Source organism: Serinus canaria, chromosome 11, assembly GCF_022539315.1.
Source record: "Serinus canaria isolate serCan28SL12 chromosome 11, serCan2020, whole genome shotgun sequence".
Taxonomy (NCBI): Eukaryota; Metazoa; Chordata; class Aves; order Passeriformes; family Fringillidae; genus Serinus; species Serinus canaria.
The window spans coordinates 18,840,264-18,862,738 of record NC_066325.1 but is presented as its reverse complement, the minus strand read 5'-3'; the positions used below and the strand labels follow the sequence as shown (position 1 = coordinate 18,862,738).

Sequence of the window (22,475 nt, the reverse complement as noted above, 5' to 3'; positions counted from 1 at the left end):
ACAGAGTGCCTAAATGGGGCAGGGAATGTCACTGTCACACCTCTCAGGGCTGTCCTCACCATGACAGCAGCAGTGTGGTCCTGGATGGGTGAGCTCATCCTCTAAATATCCCTCTGTAAACAAGGGCAGATTTATTTTTAGCATAATCGCTGGTCAAAGGGAATCCTGCTCAGAGCCTGCTGCCCTGAGGACTCGCTGGAGGTGCTTTCACTGGCTGAGTTGGGAGTTTTGCTGGAAGACACCCCCTGTGTTTCCTTGTCCCTGTAGCACTCTAAGGTCACTTGGTTAAGCTGTGTTTCCTTCTCGCTGCTGTCTGACCGTGTCCCTTTGCCCTGTCCCCAGAGGCAGACGTGTCCCAGTGTCCCTCTGTGGGGACAGAGCTGTGACACCACAGGACAGGGCTGCTCCAGGAGCTGGGAACTGTCCAGACCTGTCCCTGTCCCATATCTCCTGGAGGGGCCTGGCACAGGGACGGTGGTGTGGCATATCTGTCACCACAGTCACTCACTCTGCTCCTGGCCAGAGCCCAGCTCGTGCTGTCCTGTGTCCCCAGCATGGCTCTGCTTCCCCAGAAACAGCTCGGGGTCATTTCAGCTCAGCCACACTCCCAGAGGGGCTCCTAGGGCACGGTACAAAATCCATCTGCAGTCCCTGTTTGCTGCTGGCTGTCACCCCTGTGGGATCATGTGCTTTCCTTCCTGGCACACGCAGCTCCCACTTCTCCACACTTGGGGTGCTCCTGTGTTGGAATGGCAGTGGGTCCTGGAGATGGGAGGGTGGGGGAAGGAGCCAGTGATCCTGGAAGCCCCTGGATCCTGGGACACTGGCACAGGCTGCCCCTGGATCCCTGGCAGTGCCCAAGGCCAGCTTCAATAGAGCTTGGAGCACTCTGGGATAGTGGAAGGTGTTCCTGCCCTTGGCAGGGGTGGGACTGGATCTGTGAGATCCTTCCAAGCCCACCCACTCTGGGATCAGCTCTGGGCTCTAAAGTGGGCTCCAGCTCCAGCTGACACCTTCAGGAGAGGCACTGGGACGTTTTGGGGAGCAGCTGCTTGGCTCTGATCAAGGTTCCTGTGAAGAGGAGCTGCAGGCTCTGTGAAGGAGCTTTTGCACCGGGGCAGAGGGAGCTGGGAAAGGATCCTGCAGGGAAAAGCCTCCAGCTCCTGGAGGAGATTTGGGATCTGCTCCTCCCTGAGCTGCAGGTGAGAGCTCAGGCTGGGGCTAACCAGGGGACCGTGTCACCCTCAGTGTGACATTTGCCTGTGTCCATAACAAGCAGCAGGCTGTGGGGAGGGAGCAGGGCACCAAAATAATCAATGATTTGTGAGGGCAGCAGAGCTGTGCCATTATTTGCTCTGCAGCAGGTGAAGCTCAGCCAGGAGCAGAGGCTCTGATCAAGGCCTGGTTCAGGCTGTGCCCTGCCTGGCAGGAATGTCACACTGGCAGGAGTGGGATACAGAGGAGCTGGGGGGGAATATGGCAGAGAAATGTTGGAAGTAAACCCCAGTAGTTGCATTAACCACAGGGCAACTTGTGGGAAGCAGGAGCAAGTTGCAGTTGAGAAGTGCAAGGCTACAGAGCTCTCAGTGAGTTTCTCTTCTGGGAAGAGGCTCTGGTTGGTTGTTTTAGCAGAAGGGAATCACTGAGTGGTTTGGGTTGGAAGGACCTTGGAGAACATCTCATCCCACCCCCTGCCATGGCAGGGACACTATCCCAAGGGTGCTCCAGGTCCCATCCAAGCTGGCCTTGGGCACTGCCAGGGATCCAGGGGCAGCCACAGCTGCTTGGGGGCGCCCTGTGCCTCCCTACCCTCACAGGGAGGAATTCCTTCCATGTATCCCACCTAACGATTCCTTGTGATTTTTGGTGTGTTTGATGTGTCTCCCTGGGTGCTGACCTTGTCCCTTGTGTCCCCTCAGTGCTGCTGACAGCTGTGAACTGCTACAGTGTCAAAGCTGCCACCCGTGTGCAGGACGCCTTTGCTGCGGCCAAGCTGCTGGCGCTGGCTCTCATCATCATCCTGGGCTTCGTGCAGCTGGCCAAGGGTGAGTGCTGCTCCTTTTCTCCTTTGGGGGCTGTGCAGGGAAAGCAGCATGAGAGACAAAGCCCAGGATCCAACCCCTGCTGTTCCTGAGCTTTACAAACCTCCCTGTTCTCTCAGGAAGTCTTTCCCACTTACACAGACAGTGATTTCTGTGTTGGTGCTGCTGCACTGGGAAATCTCTTTGTAACATTTTGCTCACAGAGAATTATCTGCGTGTGCAAACCACTCCCAGTCATCTTAATCCTTCCACAAACTCCCCCTGCACATTTCCCTTCATCCTGTTCCAGGTGTGCAGTGGCTCAGGCCAGCTCTGGGTCACCCAGGGACACAGAGCCCACGAGGAGCAGAGATTGGAGCTCTCAGCTGGCACTGGCACCTGGAAAAGGAGACAAAAATAGGAAGATAAAGCAGATTTTCTGGTGGTTCTGCTGGTTTGCTTCATGCATCCATAAAATCCTCTCAGAGCAGGGAGATGGTTTGTTCCAAACCCATCTGAGTTTGTTCCAAACCTGATTAACTCACAGTTAAACCAAAGTGTGGCTTTTTTGTGCAAGTTTTGTGGGAATAAATGTGTCCTGGGGAACAGTCCTGTCCTTGTTTGCTGAAAGGGAATAAAATCTCCAGGGGCTCATGTCCCTGCACAGGGGTGTGTCTGTGTGTGCTCGTGGGTCTCTAATTCCTGTCTCAGCTCTGGGAGCCAGTGCTGTCTTTGCAGAATTTCTTGCTTTGTCAGAGGTTTTATTTTCTTCCAGCTCAGTGCAGACACTCAACAGGGACATTGTTTGAGGCTTATCAGAAAACACACCTCCTCCCTCTGCCCAGCTCCCCAGCCTGCTCTGCTGGACCTTTTGATTCTCTCCCAGGAGGAAAAGGATAAATCAGGATAAATCTCTTTTAGTTGGTTAACATTTTACCATGCAGATCTTTACAACTGGGCTTTGTTTGCAGATAGAATCTTAATTTGCATCTTAGAATGTGCTGTTCTTTTTGGGGAGGCTGAGCCACTTTCTGCCCTGCTTCCTTGGGTGGAAATCCATGAGATTTCCCTTGTTTTCTGTCTGTAACCTAGAAGGGATTTCTGCCCTGTTACAATAAACCCCCCCTTCCCCTCCTGTGTCCCAGGAGCTGTTTTCCTTCCTTTGAGCTTTCAGGTGGTTGTGGCTGTGCAGACCTTGCAGGGCAGAGAATTCCATGTGATTTATTTTCCTGCTGATCCACCTGGCAGGGAGATCAAAAGCAATTCCTGGACAGTGACACCTGTAAGCAAAGCCCTGTCTGAGCAGCCAACCCTCAAACCAGACAGGGTCAGAGTGGGATCCTCAGGATCCACAGCAGATCCTGGTTCCCACTTTGTCCCAAGTGCCCATTCCTGCTTGTCCAGAGTCCCATAGCTGGGATTCTGCCTGGGCTCCAGCTTGGATTTGGTGAATCTCCTTTGGGAAGTTCTAGGCTCTCTGCTAAGTCCTTAAGAATGTGCAAGCTCTTTTTCCTGTCCCTTCCTCAGCTCCCACCTGCAGTTTGCACCTTGCTCCATTTTCCTTTCAGTCATTCCAGGTCACTCTGTGCTTTTAGCAGGGATACAACAAGAAATTGTCTTTTTTCTTAATTTTTTTTTATTCAAAAAAAGCACAAAAATTCCCATTTTCAGTGACAATGGGAGAGCACTGCCCCATTGTCACTGGTTGTTTGTCCTCCAGCTTTGTCCCACATTTCCACACCCTGTGCCCATTCCAGAGTTGGTTTTTATGGATAAAGAGGACTCTTCCCACAGCAGCTGGGTGACCCCATCTGAGCTGGCAGCAATTTTGGGGTGAGATCTGCACCCAGCTGGTTTTCAGGGGGAGGGGGTTGTGCATTCCTGGGATATTCTGGACAATGAACTGGTTTTACTGGTTCCTGTCCCACTGCTGGTTTGTGTTCCCAGCATCCATCAACAGACCAGAGGAGCAGCACCACATTTTTTGCTCAAATGTGGAAATTTCAGTGATTTCACAGAAAATCTCTCTGCATTAACCTCCCACCTTCAACCTGTGGCTTTTTCTCTTTTTATCCTCTCCTTGGCTCTTTTCCTGGTTTGCAGAAGAGCAGGGATCCCTCAAGGACAAAGGACTCTGTGGCAATTTTGCCCCACAAAAAGAACATTTCCCTGTCAGCAGCTCTTTCCCATCACTCCTTCCCTGCCCTTTCCAAAGGAGGAGGCTGGAAGTTGGTTCATCCCCAGCTTTTCAAGTGCTTGGAGGTTGACTCAATGGAACTGAACTGCTTGGGATGAAATTATTTTATTAATCCAAGAGTGAAACTTTTAAAAGCCTTTTTGTGGCTTGAAAAGTGCTGGATTTGGGTATTGGTTTGTAAAATCTTCTGTATGGCCCCCAGATTACAGTCTGGAAATAATAGAAATAAGTAAATAAATTAAACTTAAATAAATAATAAATAACTTACTTATAAGTTACTTATAGAAATAACTTGAATAATAGAAATAGCTTTAAACATAGAGAGGATCAGAGTTTTTTCACTCCAAGATTTATTTTGGTTCTCATATTTCACCAGCTCTCTCAATTTGCTTTCTGTCCAACTGGGTAATTTTTGGCAATGTTCCTCTGCTGGGGAGTGAGTGGGATACCTGGGACTGGATCATGGGGAAGGTTTGGACAGCAGGTCTGAGGATATTTTTGTCCTGGATGTGACACAGAGGTCTGTGGTTCTGTCCTCTCCATACCCACACCTTCAAACTGACTGAGGTGTGAAATGGTCAAAAAATTTGGGATTTTTTAAGGACACCCTTGTGCTTTTTACAGGTGAGGAAGTTCAGGAAAGGTTCTGATATTAAAAAACTAGAAATGAACATATCATAGACATGTTTGACATCTATTTATTCCTGTGGATGATGCCTCAGGGTTTCTGGAATGTTTCTGTGCCCTCAGGCAGCTGGAGCAGGGATGCAGCTCCAGCCCTTGCTGGGATCTCTCACCAGCAGCTCTGCTTAAAAACCTGGAATTGGGCCTTTGGGACTTGGAGAAATAGAATTTAACACTGATTTTATTGAATTGCTTTTATTGGATTTATTGTCCCTTTATTTATTGTCCCTTTTCTTTATCCTGGCTGTGAAATTCTGGTCTGTGGTGCCTCCAGGAGCTGTTTGGTGGCAGCAGCATTTTTCTCCCTGCCTCCCTTCCTTGGGCTGTCAGGGATGCAGAGCTGCATCTGCCAGAGCAGCTCAGGGTCAGTTAAGGACAGAGCAGGCAGGTTTAACTCCAGAGCAGAGCTTAGGCTGGGCAGGAGATTTGGGTTTACTTTGAGCTTTTATTCGGTTTTGCCTTTTTTTTTTTTTTTTTTTTTTTTTTTACCTTGTTATTTTGTTTGTTTGTTTGGGGGTTTTGTTTTGGTTTTGGCTGGTTTTTTTTTTTTTTTTGGGGTGGGGGGGTTTGAATGGGTTGTTTGTTTGTTGTTTTGGTTTTTGTTTTTTTGTAGAATGATGAAATAATTTGGGTAGGAAGGTACCTCAGAGCTCCTCCTCCAGTCCCACCCGTGCCATGGGCAGGGACACCTTCCCCTGTCCCAGGGTGCTCCAAGCCTGGGAGGAAAGGAAGAGACACTCAGTTTTCCTTCCCTCTCTCTCTAAATCATGGGATTCTTCCCCCCCCCCCCCCCCACCCAAAAAAAAAAAAAAAAAAAGAGGCAGGGAAAAAAATGTGGACTAGGAGCTACCAAAATAACCCCCAGGGAGAAATACAGAGGCCAAAGGGGTGTTTTGTGGTAGAAGGGATTTGATAAGTGAAAGCAGCACCCAGATGTCTCAGCCCTGCAGTGTCAGATGTTTCCTTGCACCTGGAGTACTAAAAATGGCATTTTAAGAGCCAAGCTCTGCTCACTGAAGGTCTGAATCTTCCTTCTGGTACTTTCAGAACCCTCCCGGCAGAGTTCAGGATTTTCAGCCACAGTATTACCTTTAAAGAGTTTTTTACAAGCAGGACTGGGGAGGGGGTGGCAGAGCTGGCTGGGACTGTGCCCTGGGGCAGAGCCTGGGCAGGGCTGTCCAGGGAAGCTGTGGCTGCCCCTGCATCCCTGGCAGTGCCCAGGGCCAGGCTGGACAGGGCTGGAACACCTGGGACAGTGGAAAGTGTCCCTGCCCATGGGATGGGAGGAACTTTGAGGTCCCTTTAACCCAAAGGAGTCCAGGATTCCATGGTCAGCCAGTGCTCCTGGCACAAGGCTGGAGCTGTGACAGGAGTCTGGAGCCCAGAGCAGGGGAATGTCCCCCCCCAGCCCAGCCTGGCTCCCACCAGGGATCCTCCGAATGGATAGGGGACATCCTGAGGGCACAGGAGGATGGCAGGGACATTCCCTGCTGCTGCTGTCCCCTGGCATCCCCAGTGCCAGCGCCTGCCGAGCTTCTCCAGCACGGAGCTTCGCAGGGAGGCTCCTTCCTCATCCTCCCCTGGCTGCAGGGACGGCTGCCACACCCTGCCCTGTAAATCACAGCAGCCTCCTGCTGAACATTAATCAGATTAATCACATTAATCAGGTGTCAAACGCTTCTTTTCCTGCCTCAGTTCCCTGAATTGTCCCTGGTTTTCCTCCTCCTTTGGGGCTCTGGGCACAGACACCCCGTGCTGAGGGCCCCTCTCCCCATGGCCGGGTTCCCTCTCCTCGCTGTTGGGGCAAGTTGAACATTTTTAATTATGCTGCAATGCTTTGTGCAGGAGAAGATCGCTGTGCTATTAAAACCAGACTAGACATGACCGGGGAGCAAATGAACATTTGTGAAGGCCGGGCCCGGCACAGACACGCAGCGCCCGGCGGGCCCTCCCTCAGGCCTCCCGCGGCAGGGCCCCGGCTGACCCGGCACAATTACCGCACTCTTGGCAGCTGGAGGAGCCGCAAATGGGCTTTGTGTCACAGCTCGTTACCTTAATTTGGTTAATTGTAGAGCAGAGTGCGGCGGAACAGCCGGTTCAAACCAGGCTCGGGCTCTCCGGGGTGCCAGGCATGGGCAGGGCAGTGCCTGGAGCCCGGGATGAGCCGGGGATGCCCCAAGGCCGTGCTTGGCAGCCTCACCTGCACATTTGTAACTTTAATTTCAGCCAGATCCAAAAGCCTGGGGCTGGAATTGTTGAGGCTTGAAGGATGGAGTGCCTGGGAGATGGTGCAGCACGGCCGCTCCCCCAGCACACCCCGGCTTCACAAGGTGGGGTTGGATCAAAGGTCCAATTTAGGATCAAACCTAAATAATTCCAGGATTTTTTAGCAGGGCTTGTTGAGGGCATGAGGGGCAAATGGTTTTGAACTGGCAGGTTTAGATTAGATAAAAGGAAGAATTCTTGTATGCTGTGGAACGGGCACTCCTGTGGTTATTTAATTGTGTCCTGACATGTTGCTAAATCCATTTGACTCTGGGGCACAGAAATGGGAAATTTAACAACTCACTGGGAGGTTTGGGGGAGCTCCAGCTCTCCAGAGGTGAGGTGGGAAGGACAGTGAAGTGTTGGCTGCCTCAGGAGAAGGAACATTTGGCCTGTGACAGACAAGGAGGATTTGGAAGAGCTGTGGACAAGAACTGGAGCGGTGCTGGTGCTGCTCCCAGGTGGGAGCATCCTCCTCCGTGGTGAAGGTGATGGTCCATGATCATGGTGGGAACATGGAGAGCCTGAAACCTTTGAGAAGAGATATCCTGAGGGGTGTTTGAAATGCTGGAGAGCCTCCTGCTCTCCCAGTCCATCCATGTGCTGTTGCAGTAGCTAATTGCAGGCACTGTGAACAAAATGTGTCTCTTATTCCCATAACAAAAGGCCTGGAAAGAACCAGACTGGTAATTATTCAGGAAGGGCAGAAAATGAGGTGGGGAAAGCTGAGCCCGAGGGATGCAGAGGATCACATTCCAACCCTCCTGCTCAGCCCTTTGATTCACCTGGGCTAAATTGGGATTCTGTGCAAAACCTGCAAGGCAGGAATTGAGGTTAAACTCAGCCTTTTATCAGTCTCTGCATTTCCTGGCTCTCCTCTTGCACTGAGATTTCTTTTTAAAAAGGATTGGTGCATTTTGCTGAGGAGGATCAAATACATCCAGCACATCCCAAGGGAGATTCAGGGAAGACCTTTCTGGTGCAAGGAGCTGCTGGGAAAGAAGTGACTCCAGCAGGGAACAGTTGGGATTGGGATCTGGGCAGGAGGAGCCTTGCACACCTGAGCTTTGCTGGAGCATCCCTGAGCTTTTCCAGCAGCACCTCCTGGGTGCCCTGTGCCGAGGGATGAAGGGTTAAGCTGCTGTTAACCCTGCTGACTGCCTTGTGATGCAGTTGCTGGGGCGATTAGGAGAGCTCTGTGCCCTAAGAGGAATCACATGGGCTCCCCCTGGGTGCAGAGGTGCCCCTCTGGATCCCACCAGTTCCCTGCACTCAGTCTGGGAGAGTGGCTCTGCCATCCCTGTCCCACAGCCGGCCCCTCCATCAAAGACAGGGAACAAAACAACTGCAGAGCATTTGAAAGCAAAATAAATAAACCTGGGGCTGCTCGGGGAGAGCTGGGACCAGAGGCACAATCAAATCTTCTATTTCTGGCGTTTTCTTTCAAAAGCAGATCCACAACAGGAACTTTTGATCATCAGGCCCTAAAGAAGGTGACTTCTGATATCCCAACCCCCAGAACCTGACTTCCCTGAATCAAAGGGATTGCCACAGGCCTCTGCTTTATCAGGTGGCTGGTGGGACTGGAGGAAATCCTGGGTTTCTGGGGGTTTGGGTGGCTGGTGGAAGTGCAGGAAATCCTCGGGCTTTATCGAAGGCCAGCAGCCTGGAGTTGAGAGGACAATGTGACAATCTCTGTTTGCAAAGCATCTTCCAGCAGGAAGGTCCCCAGGATGTCCCTGGGACATCACCTTGGTGACAGCACGTCGCAGTGTGAGAAAGTTTGGAGGAGTCAGTCTTTGCTTGAGATGAGTTTTTGGGGTCACGTGTGGGGATGAGCCCAGCTGGAGTGATCCCTGGAAAACTGGAGGGAAAACGTGCCTGTGCTCAGCAGAACCCACAAAGCAGCAGGGTGATAGTGTAAAGAATTTCATCCTAAGAGCAGCTCTTGCCTCCAGGTTTCTCTGGAGGCCTTTGAGGTTCAGAGTCCATGGTACTGAGCAGGGGTTTGTGTCCTGCAGGTGATGTGGAAAACCTGACCCCTCAGAAATCCTTCGAGGGCACCAAGGTGGGCGTTGGGAACATCGTGCTGGCTCTGTACAGCGGCCTCTTTGCCTATGGAGGATGGTAAGGCACAGCCCTCTGTCCCTTCCACACTGAGCTCAATTCCAACTCCAATTACTCCAAACTGAGGCTCCTGCAGGGCCCCTTTGTCAGTCCTCTGAGCACCTGCTCTCAGTTTGCTGTGAAAAGAGGCCACTTGTAGCCATCCTCATCATGCAGTGATTTGGGTTGGGAGGGACCTTCAAGACCATCCAGTGGGCAGGGACACCTCCCACCACCCCAGGTTGCTCCAAGCCCTGTCCAGCCTGGCCTGGGACAGCAGCCATCCTAATTTTCCAACAAGATCCAGTGCCTGTGCCCCTCTTGGAATCCCTGTGCAGATGTGTTAGACTGGAGGGGTTTATTTAACCAGAATTAACCCCTGTCCTTTTGAAATTACAGGAATTACTTGAACTTTGTGACAGAAGAGATGATAAATCCCTACAGGTAGGTGTGAGTCCTGACATGACTTCCCTGGGGGAAAAGCTGCTGTTCTGGGGAAGCCCCTTCCTCGTACGTTTAACAGAGGAGGAAGGCAAGGTCTTCATCTGGAAAAAGAGAAAACAAGATGAGTTAATGACCTTCCACCTCCCTGGAATCAGGGAAAGGGAACAATAATCCCTGCAGGAGCAGGGCTGTTGTTTTCCCTCCTCTCCCGTGCCGTGTTATCAGCACTGGGAGAAATCTCTGCTTCCTTGGCCTGACACCTCTGTGAGTTATGGGCCAGGAAAGAGCACTCAGGGCTTTATTGCTGCCTTGGTTCAACTCCCACTGAGCATTTGTGCTGCTGTCCATGTGTTTGTGCTGCTGTCCATGTGTTTGTCCCGTGCTCTTCCCATCCTGTTGAGCAAGAGCTGCTTCCTGCTCTGCCCGTGCCTCTCAGGGTCATTTGGGGCCCTCAGCAGAGCAGGACAGTGCTGAGAAATCCCTTCTGCTCCTGGGAAGGTGCCTGGGAGCTGCTGGGAGCTGGAGCTCGGGGGCACTTGTGCAAGAGCCCATCCTGGCTGACCCTGAGGGTGCTTTGGTCCTGCTGGGAAGCACAGGCTGGATCCACCCCCTCCCAGAGAAACAGCAAAAGGGGGGCTGCATTTTGCAATTATTTTCATGTCTGCTGGATGCAGTCCTGGTATTTGACTCTGCTCCTGCAGCCTGGAGCTCTGCTGGAGCAATTAGAGTGGCACCAAGCAGGGTTTCCTTTTGCACTTTCCCTTCACAAATGAAATTAAACTGTTGGGAAAGGCAAATTTGTACCAACACAGGCTGTTCACAGACCCACTTAGGCTGTGCCTGATCTCCTTTTCTTTGAGTTCCCTCAGTCCAGACAGCCGAGTTTAGGTAGAGCCTAAAACTGCCCAGTGCATCCCTGAGATTCCCATCTCCCCCAGGAATCCCCCCAGCACACGGGAGCTCCTTTGCCCAGAGAGAATCCCTGTGCTGGTGCCACTGGGTATTTTTAATTAAAAGTGATCTTGGATTCCTGCTTGCCCAGGCAGCCAGAGCCTCTCCATGCAAAAAAATCCCTTCTGCCATCATCCTTCCCTCTCTACCTGCATCCTCCAGGCTGTTCAGGAGCCCATCAGTCCTTGAGTCCTTTATTTAAGGCTGTGAACCAGCACCATGTTCACCACCAACCATGGCCTCAAGTGCCACATCCACCTGTTTTTGAGGGATGGGGAGTCCCCCACTCCTTGGGCAGCCTTGTTCCCAGGTGGATGTCCCCTGTCCCTGGGAGCAGTGTGTGCCTGGGACGCTGCACAGCAGAAAAGCCAGAGAACAGAGTGGCTCGAAGCGAGCTCGGGAGGCTGGCAATCCCTGAGATCAGCAGCTCCCTCCTCAGAGCTGCTCCAGGACAAGGGATGTTTTTTTTCCTAGAAACCTGCCCCTGGCTATCATCATCTCCCTGCCTGTGGTCACGCTGGTCTATGTGCTGACCAACTTGGCTTACTTCACCACGCTGAGCACCGAGCAGATGCTGACGTCCGAGGCCGTGGCCGTGGTAAGAACCCCTCTGCTCCAGCCTGACTCATCCCAGGGCAGGTGAAATCAGCCTGCACGCATCTCCTGCTTTGTTCCAGGCTGCTCAGGGCTGCTTGCAGAAACCCTGATGTTGAGCAGGAGATGAAGAGCAGGGAAGAACAGCCTGATCCCCAGGGGATTTTCCTGGGCAGCAGTGAGGGTGGCACTCAGTGCTGCTCTTCCTTCTGAGCTAGGGAAGGTTGCTGCTGGCCTTGTGACTGCCCATCAGTTACCAGAGCTTGATATTTATGGGGAAAGGTCACTCAGTCAACACTGAACTGGATTGTTCTCTCTCCGTGTTTTCCTTGTTTTAATTAAGAGAGAAAAATAATACTTCTATTAGTTAAAATGCCAGTGTGGTCTGGAACTTTGATGGCTTCAGAGGAGAGCAGACCTTGCAGACTGAGCCTGACCAGGATTGTTCAGGGCTTCAGGGGGAGTCTCCCAGGCCAGGATGAGCTGAGCCCCTCAGGTGACACTGCTCCATCCTTTGGGTTGGGATAGAGGCTCTGCTCCAGCCACAGCCTGTGCTGCAGGGGATCCTGGAATGATTTGGGTGGGAAGGGACCTGAAGCTCATCCCATTCCACCCCCTGCCATGGGCAGGGACACCTTCCACTATCCCAGGTTCTCCACGCCTTGTGCAGCCTGGCCTGGAACAGCAGAGGCTGGAAATCAATCCCCTGTTGTTGGTGCAAACCCGCAGTGGAGCAGCACAGGCTTGGCCTGTGACAGAAAGCTGCAGGGCCAGGTCCCTGCGTGTCCCCAGGGCTGGGTCTCAGCTCCTGCCTCAGCACTTGGCAGGAGCTGCTGTCTGAGTTTCCTCACAGTTTCCGTTTGGTCTTGAACTTTCCGATAGCTGGTGGGTAAATGTCGTGTCCTGGCCCCGAGGGAAGGGCTGGCTGCTGCTGTGTTTCAGCAATTCCACAAGCTGCTTTTTCAGGAAAGGGGAGCAGCACGTGGGAATCTGGGAAACCCCGTCACAGCTTCAGCACTGAGCTGTGGCATTTGTTGGGATTTCTCCAAATACTCTTTGTAGGCAGCTCTGAGTTTTTGGGGACATTGTGAGTGTGAAATGTCTCTTGTTGTCCCCCATTTAGGATTTTGGGAACTACCACCTCGGTGTCATGTCCTGGATCATCCCTGTCTTTGTTGGGCTCTCGTGCTTTGGGTCTGTCAATGGATCTCTTTTCACTTCTTCCCGGTAGGTTCCTTGCTCAATCCTGTGGGTTTTGTTTACAAGCTGTGCTCAGTTCCTCACCCTTTGGAGTTCTCCTCCAGAGAGTGGCTGTGGGCAGACACAAAGTCTGGAGGGCCTGGAGGCCACGTGGGGAATGCAGGAAGACAAAGTCAGACTTTAACCAGATTAAAGGCAACCTTTCAGTAGTGTCAATCTTCTGTTCCTCAGGCAAAGTCCTGGCGAGGTCAGTAAACCAGAACCAGACGCAGGCTCAGGGCGTGGGGCTGCTGAGAAAGTGGCTTTCATGAGAAGCAGAAAGTTGGGAAACTTCAGGGATGAGAATCCCTGGGGAAGGGGTGAAAGGCTGGGCAGGGGCAGGACTGAGATGGTTCCGGCTCTGACACATCCCTGGGTTGCCTGAGGAGTCACTTAATTGCTGTCCCTGGAGAGCAAGATAGAAATCCATCCTTCATTCCTTGGCCATGTCCAGCCTCCCTGGGGAGCAGGGACTGCTGTTCAGTCCTGGTGTTCCACTCCTGCCTCGGGGCCTCCAGGGCTGAGTTTGGGCTGGCCCCACTAGTTCTGTGCTGAGCACAGAGCCCTGCAGGGCTGTGACTGGACTGTGTCCCCTCTCTGTGTCCCCTGCCAGGCTGTTCTTCGTGGGATCCCGGGAGGGGCACCTGCCTTCCATCCTGTCCATGATCCACCCCCGGCTGCTCACGCCCGTCCCGTCCCTCGTGTTCACGGTGAGCCCTGGGGCCGGCTGGGGGGTGGGGCAGGGCTGGGATCCCACTGGGATGGAGCCACAGCCATTCCTGCATGTGCCCACCAGAGATGGACCCTTCCCATCATGTCCTCATTGTCCACTTCTGTCTTGAACTCTTCCATCCCTGGAAGTATCCAAGGCCAGGCTGGACAAGGCCTGGAGGAACCTGGGGTAGGGGAAGGTGTCCCTGCCCACGGCAGGAGGTTGGAACTAGAGCCTTTAAGCTTTGAGGTCCTTCCAACCCAAACCATTCCATGATCCTATGAAATGGTTCCAGGCACCAATTGAAAATAGCTTAAATAAGTAAAAATTAGTCAATGGGATCCCTTTCCTGGCAGGTATCTCCCCTACATACCCCTGTTTAGTGTTGTAACATAGTGGTTTTGCCTGCTCCCTTTCCTAATGGCCTTTTCCTGGATTCAGTGTGTCATGACCCTGCTCTATGCCTTCTCCAACAACATCTTCTCAGTCATCAACTTCTTCAGCTTCTTCAACTGGCTGTGTGTGGCCCTGGCCATCATCGGCATGATGTGGCTGCGCTACAAGAAGCCAGAGCTGGAGAGGCCCATCAAGGTGAGAACGGGGTGGGCACTGCCAGGGGACCCCTCCCCAGCTCCCTTCCCAGCACCAGGGGAGGTTCAGCTGCTGGTCCTGCATGGAAGAGGGGCTGGGAGTGCAGGGCAATGTTGTGTTGTAGCTAAAGGAGATGTCCCTGCTGCTGAATCCCTGCAGGAGCACAAAGAGCTGCCTTGGGGACAGCACGGTGGGGGAGCTGTGGGTGACAGGGACAGGGTGTTGTGGTGGGATTACTCTCCATGAGTGCCAGGACAGATCCCAGGCTGTGGCTCTCAGTGTAACACTCTGTACCCCTGTGGAATTCCCCTGAAATAGTTTTCTGCTAAAGCAGCTGGCCCCGTGCTGAGCTCTGTCCCCAGTGTCCTTGGCCAGCTTGGCAGCCCCGTGTCCCATCTGGGGGGAGGCCAAGATCCTGTCAGCCCCTGGTGCCTCTCCCCCAAAAGCTGCTTCTCCCTCATCCCACAGCACACTCGGGTCCGTGCCAGGCAGCAGCACCCACAGGGAAACAAACCCAGGGGCCTGGACTGGTGCCTTCCCAAAGGGAATCTTTGCTGGCTCTTCCCTTAGCTTTTGGGGTTTTCTTCTCAAAGCTGGGCTGCTCTTGTGGGTGCTCTGCTTGGAGTCCCCTGGGAAACAACCCCAGCTTGTGCTGTGCCTCTGCTGGCTTTGCAGTTTGGTGCTGATAATTTGGATATGGAATTATGGAACTGAGATCCAAAAAGGTGCTGAGAAAGGCTCTTGGCCATGGGGAAACAATAATTTTGTCCCTCCCTGGCTGGATAAACTCCTGGAAAGCCTCCCCTGGCACATCTGCTAAGCTGTCCCTTGCTCCCTGCTCAGGTGAACATCTGCCTGCCCATCTTCTTCATCCTGGCCTGCCTGTTCCTCATCGCCGTTTCCTTCTGGATGACGCCCAAGGAGTGCGGGATCGGCTTTGCCATCATCCTCAGTGGGATCCCCATTTACTTCTTCGGGGTCTGGTGGCAAAACAAGCCCAAGTGGGTTCTCCAAGGCATCTGTGAGTATCTCCAGGGAGGAGCAGCTTTGGCTCCCAAAACGTTTCCCAGTGCTGTGCTGCAGTGCAGGCTCTCCTCCCTCTGGAGGAGCTTCCAGAATCCTGGCTCTTCTCCATTCTTCTTTCGTGGGAACAAGTTTATCCTGATGATTGCCATGTGTGCCAAGCATCCAGAATGCATCCTGATTTGCAGTAATGGCAAAGTCTGGGACCAATACCATGTTTTGGGGGGGTTTAATCCTGCCAAAGAGGTTGTTAGCAGCAGAGCAGAATTCCCTGCTCCTGGAAAAGGTCAGGGCCAAGCCTTTGCTCAGCAAAGAATCCCGTCCCAGTGGTGTAGGAAGGATTGAGCACAGCTGGCCTCAGTTTGACAGCTAAAAATCCACAATTAGTCCCAACCCATGGCTTAGGCAGTGCTGACATTTGGGATGCAGGCAAAGCTTTCCTTGGCATCCCCTTGTGGCAGCAGAGCAGAGGGAAGGGAATCTCCCCTGCATGTTTTCTCTCAGGTTTATTTTTAAGGTATCTGCTCCAAGGTTTTCCACCAGCTGCCACAAGGCCAGGGTGTGTTTGGAGGGATGGAGAGGCTGTGCTTGGCACGCAGAACCTCAACAACTGAGCCCAAAAAGTCAATCCCTGCTGCCCAAGTAACTGAGCTCAGCAGCTGCTTCCCTGCTCTCCTGCAAGGGGCTGACCTAGCAAAGCAGGCAAGGAGAAGTGCCCAGCCTTAGCTGGGTGTTCCATGAGGAAGAGAAAACCTTTCAGCAGCACTCAGCACTTGTTATTCTTCTTTCTCCCCCCGTCTCTCTCTGTCCCTCTGTCCCACACTCACTTTTTTATCCTGGGTATTAGGCTCAGTTCCTGGAAAAGCCATTTTTGCAATGCCTGGGTAGTTAAATTAGCATATTCATTGTTTTCCTCCACCAAAGGATTGTAAGGGGAATATTGAAAATATTCTGGGAACAGACAGTGATAATTCTGCAAATGTCCAGTGAGAAACACAGGAACTTTAAAAGTGATTTATTGAATGAATGGAATGGAATTCTTGGAATATTTCAAGCCTTCAGCTGTATTTGGACTCAGGGTGGGGAGGCAGAGGGCTCAGCCCTTCCCTCATGGCCCCAGGTTTGTGCTGGGGGTGATCCCTGACCTTTCCTTTGCTTTCTCTGCAGTCTCCACCACCGTGCTGTGCCAGAAGCTGATGGAGGTGGTTCCTCAGGAATCCTAGGCAGGACAAGCAGGGACTCTGAGCTCGAGGAAACGCACAAGGTTATTCTGAGATGACACAAGGATCCGACCCCTCACTCCCCAGTCCCAGGCACTGGAGCTGCCTCCTGCTGCCACCACTGCCCCGAGGCTCTGCTCACCTCCTGCAGCCCCTCCAGCCCCTCCCAGCCCTGCAGAGCTGCCAGAAGTCCTTGGTACGAGCCAGGAGGAGGAATTCCAAAGGGCACTCCCAGGGGAGTGCTGCCTGTGCCCTCTGTGTGTGTGTGAGGGCTGTGCTGGCTCTGGGGGGCTCCTTTGCTTTGGCTCTGGGATCTGCTGGAGCCTGGTTTGAGTGTTCAGAGTGCCTGGGGGGGGCTGGGGCTGCCACAGAGCCCTGGGGGGGTCCTGAGCTGCCTTACCTGGCCCAGGTGGGGGTGGGAAGCAGAGGTTGGCTGATGTTGTCTCACTCCCCCAAACTCACAGCCCCGTGTGCTGTTGGACACTGGGTGTGGGGGGGCCTCATCTGAGCATCACTGTGCTCCTCACTCGGGGCCCTGCCACCCTTTGGATTTGGATCACCACTCTCAGATCCAAGGCAGCTCCCTGCTGCTGAGCCAGTCCTCCAAGATGCTCTTCCCCACAGTGCCCATCCCTGGGAGTGAGCACTGAGAGGGGAGTTCCTGCTGAGAACCCCAGGAGCTGCAGTCAGCAGAAGGCCAAGTCCTTGGCTTGCTCATTCCATGCTTTTCTGTGCCAGGCTTTCATCCAGCATGGGATGAGCAGCTCTGCGCTCTCTCTCCTCATGGCCCTGCTCAGGGAGCCATATTTACCCCTAAATCCCCTGCAGAGAGAAATAAGGGGTGGGGATTGCCCTGGCACATTCCTTGGGGTCTCTCTGCACTGCCTGGAGCTGTTCCCTTTGTCCTGCTGTGTTTCCTCTGGAATGTGCCAGGGAGATGGGACCAACTGGCTCTGGGCTGTGGAGAAGGACACATGTCCTGGCTGGCTGGAGCCACCTCGGGCTGCTGGAGATCATGGAATGGTGGTTGGGTGGGAAGTGACCTTACAGCCCATCCAGTGCCACCCCTGCCATGGCAGGGACACCTTCCACTGTCCCAGGCTGCTCCAAGCCCTGTCCAGCCTGGCCTTGGGCACTGCCAGGGATCCAGGGGCAGCCACAGCTGCTCTGGGCACCTGTGCCAGGGCCTGCCCACCTCTGAGTAGTGAAAGTGAGCTCTGCTCTAAGGAGCAGGGCCTGGGCCTGATCCTCCTTTGTGCATCAGGTCTGGCTTGATGAGATCCCAGCACCACCCTCCAGTTCCAGGAGCAATCCCTGAGCACAATCCATGATCTGCATGTGAAGTCCTGGTTTGCTGTTGTGGGTGGTGCCATCCCATCCCTGAGCACCCCAGAATTCCTGTAGTTCCCAAGTAGTCGGCACTGTCCCCTGAGGGACACGTTGCTTTCTTTGGTCCAAAGTGTCACCCTTTGGAAAGCTGCAGTTCCTGAACCATTTGCTCATTGTGCCTCTGTGCTCTGACATCACCTGGAATTCTGATCTGTCCCCACTGGAGCTGCTTTGCTGTCTCTGTTGCAGATCTTTGTGCTCGTGCTTTGTGCAGGTGGCTTGGTGAACGATTCCCTTTTTTTTTAAATCTTGGCCGTTGGGAAACCGGGGTGCTCCAGGAGCTGTCTCTTCCCTCTGGGTTCTCCTTGCAGCAGAGTTCTTTGGGGTGAAGGGGCATTAAGGACACCATGGTACTCACTCACTTTGTGCTGGGAAGTTCTGCAGCACTGCAGGTGTGCTGGGGCAGGGGCAGCTCCTGCCCAGCTGTGTGGCCGTGTCCAGGTGCAGCTCCACACTCCCACTCTGGCAGCCCCGAGTCCTGCTCCAAGGCAGGAGCAGGGGAGACAATCAGCTCTTTATTCCATGGCAGCTGGGGTGGAGATTCCCAAATCAGCTCAGTGACAGTGAGGACATTCTCAGTGACAGTGTGGAGATTCCCAATCCAGCTCTCTGGGAGCTGAGTTAATCCATGAGGATTTGCAGCTGCTTTGGGAATATCCAGAGGGCAGAGCCCAAGGTTTTTGGCCAGTGCAATGAGTTGGAGCATCTCAGATCCAATGCCAGTGGAGAGGCTTTGGCATAAATGAGGTCATGAATCACAAAACCTGAACTCGAGTTTTGGCTTCTTCCAGCTGAAGGCTGAGATGGTTTTGAGCACTGATGGGAAATCACAGCTCCTGCTGGACCTGCTCCATGGAGAGGGGACCCCTCAAGCTGCAGGTTCTTTTGGCTGGGAGGTCTCAGGGCAGCTCTTGCAGGGCCTGGGTTCAGCATGGGGGCTCTCAGTACCAAAACCCACCAGCAGAATTCCTTGGGATGCCAAGCAAAGGCATTGGAATCTCAACCCAAAGTCAGCTGGCACCAAGGGCCCTCCACAGAGAGCTCAGGATTGGGGTCAGACCTCCCAAAGGTTGGCTTGGACACATTGTCCATCAGATGGTGACCATCACAGTGTCCTCCCTGTGATCCTTTCAAACTGCTGTGAAAGAGGAGCTGTCACACTAAAAAGTATTTTTTAAGCAATCAACAGATTTTAATTAAATCCTTAACTGGCTTGCTTTGCTTTTTGTGGATTTCCATGATTTCTCACTTGCTGCTGAAGATTTTCTCTTGTACTAATCTGAGGCTCTGATCCCACCTCTGTGGGCATCTCATCAGCATCTCCTTGGCAATAGAGGTTTAGGAAGAAACTGAACCAGGCACCAGCACAGAGCCACAGCAAGGCTGAATTTGGTCAGCCACAGCTCACATCTCAAAGCTGATCTGCCAAAAAGCTGATTTCTCTCACCCTGGAGTCACTGACCCACCATAGCTGCCCTCTACCAGAGCTTGGTGGCACAGCTGGAAGAGCTTGGGTTGGTTTTTCCTGGAGGTTTGGGAGACAATGAGGGAAGGGGTAAAACTGAATTTAATTTTAGAAGAAAAAGACCACAAGTAGTTTCTGCAATCATGGAAATGGCTGTCACAGCCTCTGCTGTCTGGTGTGGCAGCTTTTCCCTTGGATCAGCAACATCTGCCCCCAGCTTGTGCTGTTCTGATGGGTTTGGGTATGGAAAAGGGGGAATTCACCCCTGAGAACGACCTTGCTGCTTGTTTTTCTCAAATGTGGAGTGAGATGCGTCAGGGAGGGCAGGGGAGTGACAGAGTTCCCAGTTTCCCATCCTTCCCAGCACTGGGGGTGGGATTTTCCCTGTTGTTTCTCTGTTGAGCTCTTTGGAGTCAGGCAGGGAGGGAGGTGAACCCTCCCCACAAGGACCCTGCAAGCACAGTGACCTACAGGAGGTTCCACAGGAATCTGTTCCATGGGCAGCTCCCTGCAAGTCCAGCTGGGCTGTTCTGAGCATGGAATTCAGGTTGGAAAAGACCTTGCAGGTCACTGTGCTGTGATCCCGTGCTCTGAGCTGACCCCAGCTTCCAATTCCTGCTCCTCTCCAGTGTTCTGAGCTCAGGCTCCCAGGCTGGCAGATGTTGTTTGGGGTGGTCATGGAATTGCATCCCACAGGGATTGCTAAACAGAGCCAGAGCTGCTGGCCAGGCACTTCCATACCCATTGGGTTCCTCTTTCTAAATGAGCCCTTCCTCCAGCTGGGAGGGGAACCAGCCCTGCAAGAACCAGGGGGATTTATGTCATCGTGATGGACTTTTAATGATTTTTTTTTTTTTAACTTCCTGCAGAATTTGCAGTGGTTTCCATCTCAGACACCGTGTTCTGGTAAACAGGCTTTTGTTTGGAACGGTGGCCACGGAGTTCAAAGGGACTCTGGCACAGTTGAACAGACTTTAAAGTCCCTTCAGCTGGGTTGGAACTCCTGGGAAGTGGCTTTGTTGTTGTCCAAGTCCTCTCCCAGTGGGTGGCTGAGGCAAGGGAATAAATTGGGCTCCTCCAGGGGCTGCTCCGTGGTGGGTCTGGGCAGGGACAGTGGGGCTGTTCCCTGGAGCTGTGACTTCCCAACCCTCCAGGGATATTCCCAGTGGCACAGTCCTGGTCTGGCTGCAGGGAATCCCAGGGAATGTTTCCACTCAGTCTGGGAAGGTACCTGTGCCTTCAGCTCTTGGGCTTTAATGGAAAATCAAATTACAAAACAAATCCTTGAGGAAACTGCCAAACATTGTCCTTACACAACTTGGGCTGCTCCCGTGGGATGCCAGCTCTTCATCCACTCTGCAACCTCATGACATGAAATTGGGCAAGGGCTGGAACAAAGCAGCTCCTGGAGCTTGGGAAAGGGCAGCCTCAGGGCAGGGTGGCTCCAGGCTGGTGCCGAGCTCTGGCTGGGACCCCAGGGACTGAATCCCAGCCTGTGCCTCAGCCAGAGCCAGCCACGCCTGGCTGCCAAGGAGGGAGATCCTGCAGGGCTGGGAATCTGCTCATGGGATGCAGATTCTGCTCTCTCATCCCTGCCAGGACATCCTGGAGACCTCAGTGCTGAGGAAAGCTCCAGGGGCTCCTCATTCTGGGTGTCTCCTTGAGGAGTCACACTCAGGATTGTGCTGGCTTTGCCTGGGCTCGAGTTCTTCCCAGTTGGAACTGGAACTGGGTTGGGAATGTGTGGGGGATGCTGCTGAGCTCCCATTTGATGATGCAGTGGTAGGAAAGGTGGCTTGGGGTGGGTGATCCCAGAGGATCCCGTGACCAGAGGATTATTCCTTGCCTGAGAAGGGGCGTTGCTTCCTCCAGCTGTGGAAATGGTAATGAGTAAAAATAAAAAGTATTTTTTTAAACACTGAATTAATTTCTAAACTGCCTAAAAAAGACTTTATAGCTCCACCTGAGTTCTTCCCCAGGGCTGGTGTTCAGCCCAGCCCAGGGGCTCCCTCCTCCCGGGGTGTGGCTGTGCTGGGATCAGTGGCAGGCAGGGGAAAAGCTCCTGGTTTGTTCAGAGGATGGGGCAGGTCTGTGTCCCACCACAATCCTTGGAGAGGGAGATCCTGAGTGGTTCCCAGACCTCGCTCCCACCCTCAGAACAAAGGGAGGGTGACCTTCACTCCTGGTGGAGAATCTGACACTTTTCAGACACTTTGCTTTGTATTTTTGTTGTTGTTTATTTTTAAACACAGAAAAAAAAAAAAAGCTCTTAACACACACACACAGGAAAACCTGAACCTGATTTACGATTTTGTTACATTTGGTTGCTTTAAAAAGCCTGTTTTACTAATTTAAATATATCTGTAGATGACATTATATTTATTTGAAGGGGGTAAATATCTTTTAGTCTTAATTCTTCTCCAGTAAGTGCTGTGTATTCCCAACGTTTGTGTTCCTGGCAGCACAGCAATTCCACTGACTGAGGGCTGGGCAGCCAGCAGCTCCTGAATCCAATGGCCTTGGACAACAAGATGTCTCTTGCAATATATATATTTTTTGGTAGTATTTCTTGATTCTTTTATGTCTGTGGTTTAACAAATCTGTTCAATGTTTGGGTTGTTCTATGTTTTGGGTTGTTTTGTTTTGTTTTTTTAACAAAGAAAGCTGAATTACAACACTCTGGTTGCTGGTCTTTGCCTCAGAAAGTTTTGTTTTTCCATGATTACCCCACATCCATCAGCACCTGGGTTTCCCAATATTCCTCTTGCAGCTGGATTTAGGAGCAGTGAGAGCATCCATGCCTCCATCTCCATCCTCCTTTTTAAATCCTAGATAATTTTCCTGAGGTTAAAACTAAGGGAATGGGGGAGTGGGAGAGCTTTGGGCACGAGGGGGGGGAGAGGAGGAATATCCCAATTCCCAGGGTGTGTCCACAGTTCTGTGCAGCAAAAGGAATGTCCAGCAGTAGGAAGGGACCAGGTTTTTATGGGAGAAGGGCTGCAGTTCCTCTTCTCTTCCTCTTCTCCAGGCTGGAGAAGAGTTTCAGTGGGAAAGGAGCAGGGCAGGGATGCTCTGGCTCCCAGGGGTTGGTGGAGGATTGGATTTTGGGTTGCAAAGGGCAGAACTCCAAGGTTTTCCTTCCTAAAGGAGAGGGTGGTGCTGGGGCTGTTCCCTTGGGACACAAACACATCCCAGAGGAAGAAATGGGCAGGAAAAGCTGTGGAGAAATCCCAGGAAAGTGGAATTTCAGTGGTGCCACATGGGCTGAGCAAATGTCACACAAAATCCCACAGGCAGCTCAGGTGTGACTCAACTGAGCTTCCCCTGGAGTGTGGAAAAGGGAATTGTTTGGGAGAGAGGGAGCACTGGCAGGAGTTACTAACAGAGGGAGGTCTGCAGGGCTCACCCAGGGATCATCTCCTGCACATGGGGCCTGGAGAAGGAGATGGACAGGCTGGCAGAGCCTGGAGAACAAGGAAATACAAAACCAGGGAGTGAAATCCCACTGGATCTGGGCCATCCCTGTGGATCTGTGGGATGCTGCTCCAGCCCCACCAGTGACCCCTCCAGGAGA

At 52.7% G+C, this 22,475-nt stretch overlaps 1 protein-coding gene across 1 annotated transcript in view; it reads left to right on the top strand.

The window, feature by feature from the left end:
- SLC7A5 (solute carrier family 7 member 5) overlaps nt 1–21,592 on the top strand; it is a 30,731-nt gene extending 9,139 nt beyond the window's left edge. Inside the window, exons 2-10 of the mRNA XM_030227497.2 lie at nt 1,920–2,045; nt 9,189–9,294; nt 9,673–9,717; nt 11,143–11,266; nt 12,386–12,489; nt 13,115–13,211; nt 13,655–13,804; nt 14,648–14,825; nt 15,995–21,592. Of these exons, the coding sequence (XP_030083357.1) occupies nt 1,920–2,045; nt 9,189–9,294; nt 9,673–9,717; nt 11,143–11,266; nt 12,386–12,489; nt 13,115–13,211; nt 13,655–13,804; nt 14,648–14,825; nt 15,995–16,050 (986 nt within the window). The 3' untranslated portion in view covers nt 16,051–21,592. The remainder of the gene's footprint in view (nt 1–1,919; nt 2,046–9,188; nt 9,295–9,672; nt 9,718–11,142; nt 11,267–12,385; nt 12,490–13,114; nt 13,212–13,654; nt 13,805–14,647; nt 14,826–15,994) is intronic.
- The last annotated feature ends 883 nt before the right edge of the window (nt 21,593–22,475 follow it).